A 20,262-nucleotide genomic window follows, 5' to 3' on the forward strand; every position below is an offset into this window, starting at 1 on the left:
GTTCCTAAAGGATGATCTAGAAGATGTGCAGGCTCCCTGTGGACATATCTATCTGACCTCAGAGACTCTTTTTTCTTAGGGAAGAGGCACAGCAGAAGAGGGCCTCTGGAATCTAAAACTTAAAGCTCAGGCTTCGGGCAGGGGTCCTACTGCCTGGGTCTAAAGTTGTGGTGCTTTGATATACCGGGATATGATGAAAAAAAAAAAAAAGCACATCTAATAGAATGAGCTATGGGAAAAGAAAAGATCTGAATTATAGTGGAAAAGGTGTTAAAAGAAATAAATGAATGAATGGTAGAAATGCTGTGGAAGAATTGTCAATAAAATTTGATGTCCAAAGATGAAGGAGAGCTATGACACAGAGGGGTGTTTCAGAGGTTATTCTTAATGTCCAAGCCTGGGTGACCAGGTAAATGTAGGTGTTCTTACCAGAGGAACCTGTTTGAAGAGCAATGAATGCATCTGAAAAAGAAATTAAAATGCCAGTAGAGGCTATTCTCCCATGATATTTGCCTGTAGGCACATCTAACTCTATTTTAATGGGAGACCCAGGATCCATGATCCATTTTTGAACCTTGAAAGGAATAATAAAAACTGTAAACACAAACTATCTCATCACTCATGTAAAAATTATTTCCCATTCTCATAAACACATATAGTCTTGCTACTTTAAATCAAATTATTTGGTTGAGCAGCACTTTTCAGGATATTTAGACATTGCTAGAAGGAGAAACTGTAAGATTTATATTCCAGTTCTTAATGACTCAGTCTGCTTTAGCAAATGGAAAATTAATGAAATTGTTGTTGCTAGTGACAGAATAATTTATCCAGCCTTCCTTTGAATAAGAATAGCAGTTAAAATGAGAAGCAACAAAAGTAATTGTGGTATATGGTAGTTTCTGGTGTGTGACAGCTGGTTTAATATTTTCATTACCTCTCAGGTGCATATAGGGACATGATGATCATAGGTTAGCTAATGGCAGTGTATGGAAGAGTGTACACATGTAGGAAGTTAGAATGATATGAAATATCAATAGTTTCTTGTAGGAAGGTTTCTATAACCTATTATTTTCCACGATCTCAAATCTTTACTATTTTTGGGTAGGTCTAGAAACATAAAAGCCATACATTTATCTTTCCCCTATATATTTAAAAATGATTACTTTAAAATTAATTTGTTGTTATTTTAAATTTTTATCAATTTTAAGATTAACTTCAAGTACATGTTTTACAATTATTGACAATTTGTGTTTGGTAATACAATGTAAAAGACTTAAGGTAAACAAATTCTATTTCTCCAGGTTAGCAAACCCATGTTTCTAAGGGAATTAAGCACATATGGATGTAGGCAGTAGAAAACCTGTATTCTTCTTACAGAATGTGTGTGGAAAATGTTCCTTTCAAAACAACATGTTTCCCCATATGGGAAGCAGGCTTGCAGAAAGATGTCGTCGAGTAGACAGTGAGAGTGGCAGTCAGCCATCTGGGCAGCAGACAACCGTCATCAACTGCTGCTGAGGGCACCTCTAAGCACAGAAATTGACTCTCAAAGACAAGATCCTTTTGGCCTATCCCTGCTTGCATGGTTTGAGTTATCTATTACTTGACTTGTTCAAAACTCCATGCCTTTCTAGAAGATGATTACTACTGTCAGCGAGTTTATTGCACTCATGGGCACCTAATTCCATTTACCCAAATAAGCCCTAACGTATTCTGCTATTGGTGACTGTAGTAAAACCTATTGCAGAACTAAAATGTTATTAAAAGATGTTTTTGGCATTTGCAGATGTTCTAATTACTGTCACCATGATCAATATAATGAAAATATCCATCATCCACAAAGGTTTATTAATATCCCTTTATAATTTCTGTCTCCTGTCATCGCTCATCTTTATATAAAATTTTATAGAATGGCAACTAATCTATGGTGACAGAAAGCAGATAATATCTTATCTTAGATAGATCTTAGATAGAATTATAGAATTATATCTGTATAGAATTATACAGCATGTACTTTTTTATCTGGCTTATTTCACTCATTATAAATATTTTTGAAGTTTTCATCATAATTATTTTGATATTAATCTATGTCTCTGAGTATATCAATATTTCACTATTTTTATTGCTACATACTACTTTATTGCATGGCTCTAACACCATTGTTTATCTATTCATCTATTGATGCACATTTCTGTTGTTTCAAATTTGGAGATATTAAAATAAAGCTGTTATAACATTTTTGTACAAGTCTTTGTATGTACATGAGTTTTCATGTTTCATGTAAATACCTGAGAATGAAATGGCTGGGTCAGATGGTAGGTAATATATTTAAGTTTAAAGAAAAAAAAACCTACCAAACTGTTTCCAAAGTTGTACGATTTTATACTCTACTTCCTCTCCAATACTTTATATGATCAATCCTTTTAATTTTAGGTATTCTAATATGTTTATAGTGGCATTACCTTATGGTTTTAATTTTCATTTCCCTAATGACTACTCATGTTGAGAACATTTTCACTTGCTTATTTGCCACTAGTTTCTCTTCATGGTGAAATATCTATTCAAATAATTTTGCCATTAAAAAAATTGGGCTATTCATTTTATCATTATTGAGATTTGAGAGCTTTGTGTATATTCTGAAATCAAGTCCTTTTTCAAATATGTGATTTTCAATATTTTCTCCTAGTCCATGTGTTGCCTTTTCTTACTTTAAATATTGTTTTTTCAAAAAACAGAAATTCTTAATTTTGGTAAAATCTAATTTATCTTCTTTTTTTTTTCTTTCTTTCTTTCTTTCTTTTTTTTTTTTGAGACAGAGTCTTGCTCTGTTGCCCAGGCTGGAGTGCAGTGGCATGATCTCAGCTTACTGCAACCACTGCCTCCTGGGTTCAAGGGATTCTCCTGCCTCAGCCTCCTGAGTAGCTGGGATCACAGGTGCATGCCACCATGAGCAACTAATTTTTGCATTTTTAGTAGAGATGGGGTTTCGCCATGTTGACCAGACTGGTCTTAAACTCCTGACCTCAAGTGATCGGCCTGCCTCGGCCTCCCAAAGTGCTGGGATTACAGGTGTCAGACACCAGGCCCGGCCCCTTTTTTCCTTTTATAGATTACATTTTGATGTGAAAATCTTTACCTAACCAAAGTCCACAAAATTTATTGTCTATTTTTTCCTAAAGATTGTAGTTTTGATCTCACATTTAGGTCCACGATCCATTTTAACTTAATTTTTGTATGTTGTGCAAGGTATGGATTCAAGTCAATTTTTTTCTTGATGGATATTCAATTGTTTCAACATCATTTGTGGAAAATCGGACCTTTCTTAAGTGAATTGCATTTGAAACTTTGTTGAAAATCAATTGGTGAATTGTCCCCTTTAAATTTATATGCATATATTGAAGCCCTAACCCCCAGTGTGATAGTATTTGGAGACAGGGCCTTTGGGAGATCCTTAGGTTTAGATGAGGTCATGAGAGTGGGGCCCTCATGATGGAATTAGTGCCCTTACAAGAAGAGATACCAGAGAGCAGGTGGTTTTTCTCTCTCTACATGAATTCACGGAGGAAGGGCCATGGGAGCACAAAGCCAGAAGGGTGTCTGCAAGCCAGGGAGAGGGCAATCAATAGAACTTGACAATGTTAGCATCTTGACCTCAGACTTCCAGCCATTAAAACTGTGAGAAAATAAATTTCTGTTGGTTAAGCCATTCAATCTATGGTAGTTTTTGTAATGGCAAAGCTGACTGAGCTAATTAAAATGGCAATATATGTATAGTTGATTTATGGACTCTTCATTCTGCTACATCAATCTATTTGTCTAACTTGATATCAATCCCACATTGCCTCGGCTAATGTAGCTTTAAAGTAAGCTTTGAAATCAGGTAGAGTTAGTCTTCCAACCTTTCATTTTCTCTAAATTGTTCATATAAATTTTTGGTCCATATAAATTCTAGGTCCATATAAATTTTAAAATCATCTTGTCAATTTCAACAAAAAAATCTTAATAACATTTTGATTGGGATTGCAGTGAATGTATAGATCCATCTGGGATAATAATACTGACTCTTACAACATATGAACATAATATCTTCAGTTTTCTCTTGGAATCATTTTGTAATTTTCAGTGAACAGATTTTGCGCATCTTTTACAAATTTATCTGTAACTACTCCCTAGTTTTTGATGCCATCATAAGTGGTATTTTAAATTTCAATTTCTAATTGTTTGTTGCTTGATTAAATCATGGGTACCTACAAGATTATTTATTGACATTTTTCAAAATGGCTCAGGAAAAGTTAGTGGACTTAAAGTCCTTTAAATACTACTGAAATATTCTAAAAATAATCTTGCACTTTTCCTAAATGTATGGAATAGGGAATAAGGCATTTATCACATAGCATACCTTTCTCAAATACTTCTCATTTTTGTTTCATTGTATCAACAAGGAATAAGAACCATGCAACGCCAAATACAGTTGCAAATGCTCCTTTTATGCAGATACAGTCTTAATCAGAATATGTGAGTAATGTTACACTCAAAGAGTTTTTTCGCAAGGATTTAGAGGACTTTAAAACATTTCTTTTATAGGCATCAGAAGTGATTAGTGAAATGACAGTGAATCTAGCCAATTAAAATCTTTGTTGCCTGTCCACAGTATGATTTATAACGAGTCATGATTTATTAACAATTGTATAAAGGAAAAATTAAGAAGCAATCATTTCGACATGGAAGGAACGAGAATGACAGAGAAACAAAACACTGGCTGAGTTCATTAGCAAGAAAATTAACTCCAAGTGAAACATTTTTATATCAATTTTTGAAGAGATTTTCAAATTTACATTATTTTTTCTTATCTTGTGGCACCTGAAGGGAATTATTTGTCTGAATGACATGTTGAAGAATAATAATGAGAGACTGAATTGTTTTTATAAGTAGCTCAATTTCCACCACATAAAATGACCTTATGTTTTAGACAGTAGAGATAAATAAACCATTTTATGGAAAAGTACTAAGACACCCTGATGTTTCTCCAGCCTTCTATGAAAAGCTGATACCTTTTCTGTAAACAATCATTTGTGTAGGCAGGTCCTTAGCTTTCCTCTAGAAGAAAAGTCCTCTTTCAAAAATCTCCTTGCATTTAACAGAAACTTTCTAAACAACCAATTTCCCAACTTACTTAAAACTAGTGTATTTTTTTTATATTAGTTACTGGTCAGTTACTGATAATTTTTACCAATTATAATGAGTTAAATCAAGAATTTAGGCATACCTGAGTCTAAGGTATACACTAAGACATTAGCAAGATGATGATGATGATGATGATGATTATTATTATTATTATTTTGAGACGGAGTCTCGCTCTGTCACCCAGGCTGGAGTGCAGTGGCTCAGCTCACTGCAAGCTCCGCCTCCCGGGTTTACGCCATTCTCCTGCCTCAGCCTCCCTAGTAGCTGGGACTACAGGCGCCCGCCACCTAGCCCGGCTAGTTTTTTGTATTTTTTAGTAGAGATGGGTTTCACCGTGTTCACCAGGATGGTCTCGATCTCCTGACCTCGTGATCCGCCCGTCTCGGCCTCCCAAAGTGTTGGGATTACAGGCTTGAGCCACCGCGCCCGACCAGCAAGATTATTAAGTAAATTCAAACAACAACAGCAACAACAACAATTTTCTTTAGTATAACTAACTTTATATTTCAGGTGAAGGTGTTCAGAGAAGTTCAGAGTAAGGATTCAAATTCTGTTTATTAAATTATCTTCATTATTGTGGAGGTGGTCTAGTCCAAATGCTAAGGTGCTCCTATACAAATATCAATCATTTGAGATATGAAAGGGAGGTCACCTGTGTGTGTATTTTTTTTACGAATTATGGTTTCTCTAAAATCAGGATATAGTTTCCATTAATCCTCTAATGAGTTCCTTGACATCAAAGTCCAATGGGCTATTATATCACAGGTATCTTTTAATTAAGGTCTATATAATGGATCCAGGCATCTTCAGAGCAACAGGTCAGCTTCTACATGCCTATGTATTTGGGTCTTGTGCTGTGCTGGGCTTCCAGGTTCTAACATCCCATTTGGAGATTGTTGTAAGTTCAGCTACTCTTCCATGCCAGAACAGACTAATTACAAAATGTTACTACAAATGAATACCTAAAAGTGAAATAAATCAAGGGGATGATGAGGACCGAACAAATCTCAGTATGATTACTGCATAGGTGGTAAAGCAGGATGTAGCTGATGATGAGACTGCAGCAATGATACGGGAGCAGCTCTCACAGCAGGGAGTGCCAGAGCAAGCCTTTGAGGAGAAAAATGGCATGACCCGATTTGCTTTAGAGAATTGATTTGCTTTAATGAGTTGATTTGTATCCTTTCAAAAGATATTTTGAAGCCCTAGCCCTCAAATCTGTGAATGTAATTATATTTGAAAATAAGGTCTTCCAGATATAATCAAGTTACAGTGCTGCCATACTGGATCAGGGTGGGCACTACATTCAACGACTGGTGTTCTCATAAAGAAAGATTTTGATACAGAGGCACACGCAGAGGGAAGACAGCCATGTGAAGACAGTGACAGAAACTAAAGTGATGTAGCTCCAAGCCAAAAAATGCCAAGGACTGGTGGGAACCACTAAAAGCTAGGAGTGAGGCATGGAACAGATTCCTCCCTAGAGCTTCAAGTGCCTGGTGACACTTTGACTTTGGATATCTAGCCTCCACACCTGTGAAAGAATAAATTGCTATTGTCTTAGCCACCCAGTTTGTGGTAATTTTTTATGGCCACACTAAGGAACTTAATACAAATACTTTATCAGCATCACAAAGAGGGGAATGGATGAAAAGTGAGCAAGACTGGACAAAGGGAGACCAACTAGGTGGCTGTCCTATAATTTAGGTGACAGACAGATCATGGTGGCACTAACAGGAACAGCAGCATGAGGATGGTGAGAAGCAGGTTGAGAGTTGAAGTTGAGAGTTATTTAGGAGGTAGAATGAACAGGATTCGCTATTATGAGAGGAAATTTTAGGAGAAGAAAGAGTCAAGGATAATGTCCAAATTTCTGGTTTTATAAACACTTATAATATCAACTTTATTATAGTTGGAAAAGAATAGATTTGGCTGGAGTCGGAGAGTAAATGAGTTTACTTTTGTCCAAGGGATATGTGAGATGCCTGTGTGATAGCTAAGTTGACTTACCCCATAGGAAAAAGTTCTGGGATGGAGATAAAATGTTACTATGATATTCTTTGCTTCTCCTATAGCACTTAGTACCTCAATTATTTTAGTCTCCTCTTTATCTGTACATCCTGAAGAAGAGAATAACTCAGGCCAGAAAAGTGAGAGGATAGCATCTTTTTGTTTTATTTTGTTTTGTTTTGTATTGTTTTGTTTTGTTTTGGACAGCCACAAATCCAGAACAACAGAAATAAAAATTCCCACCGGACACTGTGTTACTTTTTCCGTAGATTATTCACTATAATCCTCACAAGAATAATCTTCATTAAAAGCCAAATTAATTATAATATTCACTAAAATGTAAAAGAAAAAAAAAAAGCAAAACAATAAACCCCAAGAGTCTCAGGTGCTGGAAAGAGAAGGGTCCCAAGGCTGGAGAAATAAGCTGGAGCTGCACAGGAATCATGAGGGCTGGGTGAAGGAGCCTGGTGATGACCCCTTGGGAGAGGATGACTGGGATTGAGTCCTTCAAAGGCCAGAGTCCTGGAGCATTTCAACACAAAAGGCACACGCAGTATAAATAACTCTCTCTGTCAGCCCAAGTAAATGTCAAGAGTCTTTCTCTGAGAGAAACAGAAACCCAAGCCTTGGAACTGGAAGAACTGAATTCTTTCAGTGTTATCTTCAAGTTACAGGGATATTAAGCCAAAATGTATCCTTGCAGAGGCAAATATGAAACATATAAAATAGGTATATAGAAATGCTTCAATAACATGGGCACAAGAAAATCATCCCTCAGCCCACTAACTCCACTGAAAATGGGTATGTGGTAGAAAATAAAAATACCAAAATCCCAACCCCACCCAAGACAATCACACCACAGCTATGCTTAACCACACAAGGAAGGAAAGTTGGTGCAAGTGGCAAATACAAGAATGTGAACCCCAATAGTGAAACTAACAGGAAGTTTCAAAGAATTTGACATTCTAATATTAATTTCTAAAGACATTCAGCAAAAAAAGATGATATAAGAAACAATGTAAAAGATATTTAAGACGTCCATTGCAGCAACATGGATGCAGTTGGAGGCCATTATCCTGAACCAGTTAATGCAGAAACAGAAAGCCAAATACACATGTTTTCACTTATAAGTGGGAGCTGAACATTGGGTTCATATGAACACCATCATGGGAACAATAGCCATTAGAGAGTCGAAAAGAGGGGAGGCAGAGATGGAGGCAAGGGTTGAAAAACTACCTATTAGGTACTATGTTCACTACCTGAGCAATGGGAGTATTAGAAACCTAAACCTTAGCATCACACAGTATACCCATGTAACAAACCTGTACATGTACCTTCTGAATCAAAATTAAAAATATAAATAAATAAATGAAAAGAAAAAAGATATTTAAAAATAATAAAATAATGGCAAGGATAATACCTCACATTTATCAAGCACTTAGTATTTTCCAGGCATTATTCTAGTATGCATACATACTATACACATTATTTGGCCTGTTAATCACCTTGACCGTATGTGGCAAGTACTATTATTCTACTTTTACAAACCATGAAGCTGAAACAGAGAGATGAACATCAACAAGATCACATATTTCATAAATAATGGAGCTGGGGTTTGAACCAAGGAAGTCTCATTTCAGAGCTTACACTTTGGTGCACCAAGTAGAAATTCTAAAATTACTTTTATAAAATAGTCATTGGAACCTACTCAGTTATTAATTGAACCGAAGACTTGATACAATTGAAGGAAGAAAATTGCATGACCATCTGAGAAAATCTGTCCAGCTTCTATTACAAATGTGGCACCAAATGACACACAGAGAGAAGATACAAATGTGAATAAGGAGGTAAGGACATGATGATGAGGTTAAGTCTAGGTCACTAAGAGTTTCAAAATGGGAGAAGAGAGAAAGTGGGGGAAAGAATATATGCAGAAACAATGCTGAGAATTTTCTAGAATTGAAAAAACCTGCATTCTCAAAAGTAGGAGATGCACAGAGTTTTATTTATTCTTCATTTATCGATCTATATATATATATATATATATATATATATATATATATATATCTGTACCTACATTCATTATAGCAAAAATACATAATGTCAAAGACAGAAACAGCTACCAGAGATAGAGACAGTTTACCTATAAAGGAATGGTGATTTGACTGACTGCAGAACATGAATGTAAGAAGACAATGTAATAACACTTCAAATGCTAAAGAAAAATGAAATTCGACCTAGATATTTATACCTAACCCAAAATTCATTCATGTGTAGGCAAGGGCAGAATGTATAAGCTAATCATCTCTTCAAGTAATAAATCTAAAATAAATTAGGTGGGTTATAGAAGCAATAGTGGGCAAAGAAATTTGCAAACAAGTTGATAAATGTTAAATAATTAGGTTTTGGTTGTGTTTGAAAAAATACAGTAATAATAATGATTAATATTTCGGGACCAGTAGAAAAGTACCTAGAAGATGGGTAGGAATAATTAATTTGGAGTTCGACACACTTAATATTATTTTATTACTCAAGAGAGGAATAGAGCTATTGATTAGTGTTACATGTTAAATATACATATTAAAATTTAAAGGTTAATCATTAAAAGAATAGAAGGTAAAACTTCTAAAGGAAGGAACGACATAAGTACAATGACTATGACAATAGAAGGAAAAGAAAAAAATAATATATTGATCCAGAATGAAACAGAATAATATTTCACATGTGTAAACTTTTAAATACAAATTTAAAAGCTCACATATATGAATACATATATATATATACAATAAATTATAGACACATTTATAGACACATGAGCCATGAGGAAGCATACAGTCAGCTTCAGAATGGTGATATTAGGAAGGAGAGGAAGTACGGAGTGGGATACAAAAGTGGCTTGAATAGTTTTTATAACATTTTACTTCGAATAAATACTAATCAAATTCAAATATGGAAAAATATTAAAATGCCATACCCAGTACTTAATTTGCATACTATAATTTTTTTGTTTTATCTTTTCTTTTTTGTTTGTTTGTTTGTTTTTGAGACAGAGTCTCACTCTGGCACACAGGCTGGAGGGCAGTGGTGTGATCTCGTTCACTGCAACCTCTACCTCCTGGGTTCAAGCGATTCTCCTACTTCAGCCTCCCTAGTAGCTGGAATTACAGACTTGTGCCACCACAACCGGCTAATTTTTGTATTTTTAGTAGAGACAGTGTTTCATCATGTTGGCCAGGCTGGTCTCAAACTCCTGACCTCAAGTGGTCTGCCTGCCTCAGCCTACCAAAGTGCTGGGATTACAAGCATGAGCCACCATGCCCAGTGAAATTTTATTAATTTTTTAAAAGAAAAAATATATATATACATCAGAAGATAAAACAAAGAAGCAAGTTCAAGAATGTTAATTAACTTTTCCATGATCACAGGCTATGAGGTGAAAACAAACAAGGAAATACTGATTTCTAATATCAACGTCTGTTCAACTAACTTCGGCTAATTCATTTTTGCATTAACATGAACAGGGCCTGGCATGTGGCACAGGTGCTCAGAATGAGAGGCAACAGCTGGGAAAGTTCTTGGAGGGAAGTTCCTTGTTGACAGTGGTTTGGTATTAAATGCCACCATTTAACAGGTAGCCTCAGGGTTGCACTTGGCATTCGGGGGTCTGTTCTAGTTGGAAGGAAGTCAACTCTCAAAGAATCAGAAGCTATGACCTAAGAAAACTTAAAGATCATCTAGTTCAATTGGCTTAGTTTACAGGAGCTTAACTGGCTTGCTCAAAGTCAATCAATGAGTGGTTGACTCAAATTCTAATGCTATGTCAATTTTACCAGTGCACTAAACTTTATCAAGAGGTAGCAGAACATTGCTGGTATGATGATGTGGTGATGATGATGACAAAGATGATGACGTAGATAAAGATGATGGTGGTAGTGATGATGACAGCTCAGAATTTAAACTAAATTCTAGGCACTCACCTAAATTATTTGTAAGTATCCTTTTGATTCCTCCTCCAATAACCCCAGTAGTCAGGTATAATCATAATCACCATTTCAGATAAAAGAAATTCTTCTCAGTGACTAATCATTAATAAATGACAGAACAGGTTCCAAACCAGGCAATCTGACTCTGAACTGGATCTCTTAACCATATGCTGTGCTGAAGACTCAAATGTTAGGGGAAAGAAGGGAAGGTGGCCACTGGGAGCTCGATCCCATCCCTTTTGGGTACAACTTTGTCTACTATATTTCCTATTACTGGAGATGCAAAGTGGATATTCGGTTTAGAATTTGCCATCCTCTGATGTTCATATGTATTCCATGTGGTTTCAAGTCAAGTAGGGATTTTGAAGCAATGGTAAGTCAAAGTATAAATGGATGGACTTATGAGTTATTGAACTAAATGTGAAGTGACTGCTTTTTTTTTTTTTTTTTTTTTTTGAGACGGAGTCTCGCTCTGTCGCCCAGGCTGGAGTGCAGTGGCCGGATCTCAGCTCACTGCAAGCTCCACCTCCTGGGTCTACACCATTCTCCTGCCTCAGCCTCCCCAGTAGCTGGGACTACAGGCGCCCGCCACCTCGCCCGGCTAGCTTTTTTGTATTTTTTTAGTAGAGACGGGGTTTCACCGTGTTAGCCATGATGGTCTCGATCTCCTGATCCGCCCGTCTCGGCCTCCCAAAGTGCTGGGATTACAGGCTTGAGCCACCGCGCCCGGCCGTGACTGTTCTTAAACAAACCTTTAGTTTTCATATATATAGGGAATACTTCTGTAAAAAGTAAACATTATACCCTCTCCTTGGTGTGTATAAACCCTCATCACAGCAAGAAAAGAAAAAAAAAAAAAAAAAAAAGATGCTTGAGCCAAACAATACTGCATAATTTGCTTTATGTCAACTAAAGTGAAAATGACTCAAAGTTTTCTAATAATAAGATGCTATTGGTTAAAGGATGTTAATAATACTGTTTATAAGATGACTCAATTTATGACTCTATTATCTGCACTCAACAAGAAAATAAAGCTTGTTACTTTTAGAGGCAGAACTGTATAGTGGTCAGGAGTCTGAGTTCTGGAGAAAGGGTATTGAGTTTCATTTCAGCAATGACACTAAATTTTCTACTGTGTGCTTAATCAGTACTAGTATTTATGCACTCTCAAATTTAAAAAGAATGGTCAAGCATATATTCATTTCACTCAGTCTCCAACCAGCAACTTATCAGTATTTTAATTACCTGCTGAACAACCTCAAGAGAATAAAACCAAAATTCTCAGTATAAACAAATTTTATTTGTGAGAAAAACACAATCTAAAATTCTGTTCTGTACACGTAGAGAATGCTGGCTATAAAATTTGTATTCCAAGTATAAAAACTATATAGTTTGTAAACACACCTAGCTATTACTCAAAGGATATAAACAGCTACCCAAAAGATTTTATATATCAAAGTTATATCAATTTCCAAGTAATTTAGAAGGAAACAAGTGAAACAAATCAATTCGATTTGCAAAATGTTGGAATTTCTCATGAAAAATATTGAAATGCAAACAAAAGATTTAAAAAACCTAGACCCAGTGAAAAACACGTTGCAGACATAGGATATCAAAATGTTAAAATATCAAAAAATCAAAACAAGAAAATAATCAAGATGGGTTAACTTAATAGGCTTCCTTCATTTGAAGCAAAATACAGCTTTTAAAGAGGCATAGCTTAGTGATAGAAATCACAAAATGGCATCCAGATGCCAAACAGTTTGCAGAAATGGTTTGTTGGTTTACAGAGCTCTTTAAAAAAATCGGATTACAAAATCACATTTCATATTTTTAAAATCTAGTGTTTTTTTTTTTTCCTGCTTTTCTTAAAAAGCCGAGGTTACTTTCTTACAGAGCAGCAGCGTGGTGGAGTTCAGTAATTTCTGTCCTCATCATATTAGGTGTTCCAGTTTGCCACCTGTTTTACTAACCTATTGTAGTATTTACATCGCTAGCCTGCCCCCTATGGTCAAGTGAGCTCATAACTCCTATCCACTGCCAGGCAAATTCAAGTCATGAATGTGATAGATGGCAGAAGGAACTTTAAGACTAGACATTATTTAAGAGGTTCATTTGTTCATTTGTTCAATCATTCCCTCATTCATGTGTTCAAAAAAATATGTGGATATTTGATAAAAGCCAGATACTGGGTTCAAATAAGAATATAAACATTTGGGACTTCTTTTCATTTAGGTATTATGCAATCATACATCTGGAGGAGCTTACCAAGGTGTATGAAATACAGTTGAGGACACAATATTAGCAAATTTTAGGAAATGAAATAAATTCTAAAGAGTTCCAATAATTTAAATGGTCCCAAAGGATGGAGAATTTAAAGAAAGAAGGGGTAGTCAACAAGGTAAAATCATGGTTGAGAAGTGAAGTCAAATGAAGAAAAAAATAAAAAGACCATTTAATGAGGTAAGTAGCAAATCTCTGGTGACATGTAAGAGGGCACTTAGAGTAGATAATAAAACCAGCTTCCATAGCGAGAAAGTGCGAATAAGAGCATAAGAAAGAAAGAGATGTGAGTTAAATGGGGGTAAGGGGTGGATGTGAAGAGAAAGTGTGGGGCTGGATGCAGACAGGGAGGGGGATTGGTTATTTTATAGGCTGTGGGAGATGCCAAGTGAAGAGTGCTGATTATGTGCAAAAGAAAGTCTTGGCACCAGAAAGTTCACAAGAATAACCATAATTGAGAAGGAATTCAATCTAGTTAAAGAATCATTAACTTAAGTTTTGATATTACAGCAAAATTTGGCAACTTTTCCATGAGCTACATCCATAGGTTACTTCTTGGTACAAATTTTAGGACAGTATTTTCATAATGAAAGTTTTCTTTAATTGGCACCAATATTCAGTAACAATAAGCTACAAAAGAAAATCTGTTGATTCCCAATTAAGCCTTATTTTCTGGCATTCTACTTGTGACCTCAATGTTTGTTAATATTTCTGGTTCTTTGGTTCTGTTGGAAATAACATTGTTTTCCACAGAGGTGTTTAATCTTGGACCAATGAAATCAGGTGTCATCTTACTATAAAATGCACCTGATTTCTATAAAATGCCATCTTTCAACATATTTAATAATCAAAGGAAAGCAAGATTAAGATACAGATCATAATGCATTTATACTAGAAAGATAATGTTTATTTCATTCTTCTGTATACCTACACCAAACATACTATTTCTTCCAACTTTGACATTGAAAAAAAATCTAATAGCAACTACATGTTCATCAGATAAGGATCAAATGAACTCAGTAGGAGAAAAAAGGAAAGTTGAGAGTAGTTACTTCTGAATTTTCATAAGGTAATATTACTTCTGAATTTTCATAAGGTAATAGAGCCTGAGTAAGATGACTTATCAGAATACTTTTATTTCACTTATTAAGCTGTGAAACAGTCAGAAAGACAATCAAACCTGTCATCTGATTGTAGCTTAAAAAACAATAACTTCCTAAATTACTTCTTAGAAGTTCTTTGAAGCAAAAGGCTCACAATGTAATTTTTTAAATGAAGGCACAATTTGAAATGAAAACAAAACTGGCTGTTCCCATATGCTAGGAGTAAATTATGTCCTATTGCTGTCCCTCCCTAGGAGACGCTCCCGCACCTAAAATTCGATAGAAAAATAAGTGTTTATTGGTTGTTGCTTATTCAAGTAGTGTATATACATACAGCACTGAATGTTGAAAAGGTTCATCTATATTTAATGATAACTGAGATATACTGCTTATTGGAAAATGAGAGTAGGATACCCAAATATATTTGTCATACCTTCTGTAAAATGCATGGTAAAAAGTCAACTCAGTTTTTCCTTCATAATACATGAGAACTCCCAAGTGCTTGCTTCTTGATGTCTTAGTTTAAAAATAGAATATCAGTCTCACAGAAGTACACCTCTACTAGTCTAGCCTTCACAGCCTATCCCATAGTGAATCCAGATTTACATTACCTCCACCTACTCTTCCATCACACCCTAAGAGTGATGACAATTACGACCTACAAGTGAACCCTAGGAAAGCTTCACTGCCTTGTGATCATTGTGATGGCAGCGGCAGGCCATCTGGAGCTGCTGCTGCTATCACACTGGCCGCAGCAGGAAGGCATGGCCAGGTCTGCACACCCATGGAGCCAGCAGGAGCCGGGACAGGCGGGACCCCGACCTCTTCTGAGTTGGGATGGGAGCTCCCTGGGTGCCACTGCAGCTGCCCAAGCCACGACTATGGACCCAGGCATCCCTGTGCTCCAGGGCTGGGAGTAGGCAGGAGCCCTGTCCTCCAGGGCAGGGCTGCAGCCACCCAAGTCGTGGGCACGCAGGGGGAGGCAGGAGCTCTGTTCTCCTGGGTGCAGCTACAGCTACCCGAAATCACGGCCATGAACCCGGGCCTCCCCTGTGCGGTTGGGGGGCTAGGAGCTGACAAGATCCCTGCCCTCTTGGAGGTAGCTAGATCCCGGCATTTCTGCACTCTTGGGGGCCTGGGATCAGAAGTACCTGCTCCCACTGCCTGGCTTCTCTCTGTTTTTGGCTACCATTCTGATTTTGGAGGAAAGTTGGGACTGAGCCCAGGTGCTGTCACAGCCCGGCCAGGTGTGCACATGATCAAGGCAGTGCTGACATGCCAGTACTCTGCCAATTTGCCCCCCTCTGGGCTTTGGGCACCAGTGAGCATAGGAGGGAATCCAATGGTGGGCTCAGGGCAGCTTGGCGACAGCAGGAGGCAGACAGGTTCCTGGGCAGAAAGGGAGTGGATGCCCAGCAATTCCCCATCTTCAGGCCAGGGAGGGCCTGAAGGCTGGAGGCCAGGCTGCCAGTCCCATGGACCGGAGGGGGAACTTGCAGTGTCTTTTCTGGACCTGCCTATTGCTGCTCATGAACCAATCAGCATGTACTTCCTCCCCTCTGAGGCCCATAAAAGCCCCAGGCTTAACCAGAGCAGAGCTGACGTTAGGATGACCAGCTGCAGAGAGGACCTAGGAACTGTAGGGCCTCCTCTCTGTTGAGAGCTGCAGATGATGGGACGACCAGCTGCAGAGAGGAGCTACCCTCTCTGCTAAGAGCTGAACACTCACTGGGACAACTTGGCTATGGAGAGGGGCTGCCCACTGCCGGTTTTCTCTGAGCTGTTCTACTGTTCAATGAAGCTCCTCTTTGTCTTATTCAACCTCCACTTGTCTGCGTACCACATTCTTCCTGGTCACAGGTCAAGAGATCAGGAACCACGGAATGGAGAGGCTAAAAGAGTTGTAACACAAACAGGGCTGAAATATGCCCCTTACTTGCCACATTGCAGGTGAAGACAAGGAGAGAAGAGCTGCAACCCTTTGGGGGGCACAAACTGGGGAGCTCCCCGAGCCAGGGCTGTGACTCCCGCTTTGGGGCTATGCAGTTCCTGGTGTCTCTAAACTTCCAGGCACGACCACATTCCCTGGTGCCAGCCGGGGAAGCTCCTTGTGATGTGCCTGGTCCAGCCGCAGCCTTACAAAGAGCCCATGCCAGTACCTGGAGCTGCGCACCTCACAGCAGCAGCCAGATTATTTGCCTGTGCAGTGGCCGGACCCCACGCTCACTCACATGCCCCTTGTCACTTCATGCCTGACTTGCAGTCTCCCTTGAAGGTGTGGGAACCAGGTCGGTGGTGTGAACTGAGTGCAGCCTGCCAGGCCAAGTGGGCACACTGAGCCCAGTGGGCCCGAGCAAATCTCGGTCAAAGGCGCCACCAGCCACTGGTTTCCAGCCAGGAAATTGACACCCCAAAGATCCCATAACAATTGTTTGTACAAACAGGTTTAGGGATTTCAAAAATTTCAACCAACCATATTAATAATTCTAGGTAAAATCATCGCACAAAATGTAGCAGGGACTTCCTCTCTTTAAAGTTGTTACAGAGATTGCAATTAAGTACACAAACCTGAAAATGTTTCCAATTAATATAACACTGATTTATTAGAAATTAAGGAATTTATTCCACAACCTATTCAAACAGATTCCAAATCCAGCTGAAAATAAATAACAATTAATTTATCACCAAGGGTCCATATTTGATATTGGGATAAGTACTAAATAAAAAGCCTATTGTGCTAGGAGCTCAAAATTTCAGACAGGAATTTATGTAGCACTCAAACAAAAACCTGTATTACACATGATCTGCTTACCCCTGCAAGGCTTTCTCTCCAAACCAGTCTCCTTTTCCTAAAGTTCTAAGAAAGACTGGGTCTTCACTTGGCGAGTCTTCACGAGTGACATTTACCTACAAAGAGATACAATGAAAGTTTAAATCCACTGCTTACCCACAATGAACAAAGGAACACTAATTAATGAGGTTAATTCCATTTCTTGTTTATTTTCTTAATTTATTTTATAAAGAAAAAACATTTAAATTACCACTAACAGGACCAAAGAACAATATTACAAATTCCCAGGAAAACCACAAGAGCTTACCTCCAAATATTTTGTTATCCTTTCAAGTTATTTTAAAGAAATAATACATTACTAGTAAATTTGATCTCACTCCTCATCTCCATTCTAATTTTCCTGCCTTTATGAAGCAACCACTATAATGAAGCTAGTGAGCATTCTGTCCATCTTTTTTATGTGTTTATGTACATGTATTTTTAAAATGTATTAATAACATAAGTAGTATTCATCATTCTGCAACTTACTTTTTTCCCTTAGTATTGTTTTAATTATTTATTCCATGCTCTTAGGTATAAATCTATTTCATTCATTTTAATGTGTGAGTTTTATCTCATTATGTAAATATATTTACTTACCCATATCTTCTAAATTGGCAATTATATTGTCTGCCTGCCTTCCTTCCTTCTTCCTTTTCCTTTCCTTTCCTTTCCTTTCCTTTCCCTCCCTTTCTTTCTTTCTCTTTCTTTCTTTCTTTCTTTCTTTCTTTCTTTCTTTCTTTCTTTCTTTCTTTCTTTCTTTCTTTCTTTCTTTCTTTCTTTTTCTTTCTTTCTTTCTGCTGAAATGAACAGCCTTTTACATGCCTCCACATCCATATCCTAGTTTCTCTAGGATAAGCCTGTCCCTTTCCCTGAGAAGAATCCAGCTTTCATTTGAAGACACATCACATTTTCATAAAGATTTCCTGCATGGTTCTAACTGACTATATCCCTCATAATTCATATGCTTCATTTGGTAGGACTTCTATTTCTAAAGATGTAAAAATTACATACATGCCCTTTTTTACTATAGTAAATAAAGTGCCCTTAAAAGAAAGTTGTGTTTCTTTGGCATCTCTGCAAATTATAATAAGCACTCAATAAATAGTTGTAAATTGTTTTAACAGAATGTGTCATTACTAACAAGATAGATAGCCTAGAACACACAGGGCTTGTGACTTAACAGAAGGCAAGTGATAATATTTTTGTTGCATGAATGTAAACAAAAATAGAGTAACTTGTACCTTCGTGTTAATTCATATCTCCCTCAAGCTCTACTAACATTCATAAAACTGACTTTTGGTCATCCAGAAAGGTTAAATAGTTAAAATTCACCTACCTGGAAAATGTGATGAAGTAAAAAACTAATTTATTGAAACAATGCTAAAAACACTTAAACACATTTAATAATACTATGCTTCAGGTTTCTGAATCTAGAGATTAGATGTCAAAGACCAGAATTTTTATAAGTATTAAGAAGGTCTGTGTAGGGTGGAGGAAATTCAATTATTATTCTCCACTGATCCATTTCATTACTCCTCCATACAGTGTTTCAAAACCATGGAAATTCAGTTTTTGACACTTTTCCTTACCACTAAGCTGTATCACAGAGACACTAATTTGTATGCTGATGAGGCTTTTATAGATGCGGAATCTTCAGTAGGGAGTCTGATCTAAAATAAAAGTTACTGGGCCCTTATTCTTGAGGTTCTGATTCACCCATGTTCATATAAAAGCTAAAATTTAGTTTCTTTGTTTAAACAGTATTCCATTATATGACTATTATGCAATTTACTAATTCTGTAGATATAAATGTGGGTGGCTTCCAGTTTTATTTTTGTTATATTTTGTTTCTATTGTACTATTAACTGCGTTACTGTGAACATTCTTATACATGTGCTCCAGTGTCCATGGCTAAGAGTTCACTAGGGTCAACATTTATGAATAAAGAACAAGGTTATTAAGTATATGCATCTTCGATTTTACTAAATATTAACTCACTCTTGGTACAATCTGACATTTCTACCATCAATGGATGAAAACGCATATTATATTATACTGTTATCAATACTTAATATTGTCAGACTTTGATTTTTTTCCAGAAAGGTAAGTATTAGATGGCATTTCCCTTATTATCAATAGAGGTGGGAGATTTTATCATCTTATTTTTTGAGCCACTTGTGCTTCTTTTGAATATGTGTCTGATCATACTTTTTGCCTATTTTTCTATTGGACTGATTATCTTTATTTTTGTTGTTGCTCATTCACAAGACTGTGGTTTGTCTAAACCATTTTTGTGATGTCTTGTTGAACAAATTTATTAATTTTAATGTAATTACACTTAACCATTTTATCTTTTACTGTTTGCATTTTAAAATATCTTATTCAAGAAATCCTTTCTTATCCCAAGATAATAGAAGTATTCTCCCAATTACCTTTTAATTTTTTCCTAAATTTTTCTTTTCACATTTACATCTGAAAGTGGCATTGTGTATGGTGTGAGCTAGGGATCCCATTTTATTTATGTCCCTATGCATAACCAGTTGTGATATCTGCAGTGTCCATGCTATCCTAAATCAAGCTTCCATATTATAATGGATCTTTATCTGGGCTCACCATTCTTACTCTGACATATTTGTCTGGTTTTCAGTCAAATTAAGGCCACATTTTTTTCCATTACCTGAACCTTATAAAAAGTCTTGATATCTACTGTAGTAACTCCCAATATGTTTCTCTTTCTTTCAGATGTTCTGCCATGTTGGTGTTTTGCTCTTCATTATAATATTTTAAATACAATTTTCTTCTTAAAAGACTTGAACATTTTCTTGTTAGAGATATGCCTAGATACTTGATTTTTGAAATGGTATTT

At 36.8% G+C, this 20,262-nt stretch overlaps 1 protein-coding gene across 2 annotated transcripts in view; it reads right to left on the reverse strand.

Annotated features, from left to right (window-relative positions):
* PRKG1 (protein kinase cGMP-dependent 1) overlaps positions 1 to 20,262 on the reverse strand; it is a 1,337,040-nt gene that overhangs the window by 212,549 nt on the left and 1,104,229 nt on the right. For both annotated transcript variants that reach the window (XM_005565848.4, XM_005565847.4), the window contains exon 7: positions 17,376 to 17,470. In XM_005565848.4, coding sequence (XP_005565905.1) covers positions 17,376 to 17,470 — 95 coding nt within the window. The remainder of the gene's footprint in view (positions 1 to 17,375; positions 17,471 to 20,262) is intronic.

This window comes from Macaca fascicularis, chromosome 9 (assembly GCF_037993035.2).
Source record: "Macaca fascicularis isolate 582-1 chromosome 9, T2T-MFA8v1.1".
Taxonomy (NCBI): Eukaryota; Metazoa; Chordata; class Mammalia; order Primates; family Cercopithecidae; genus Macaca; species Macaca fascicularis.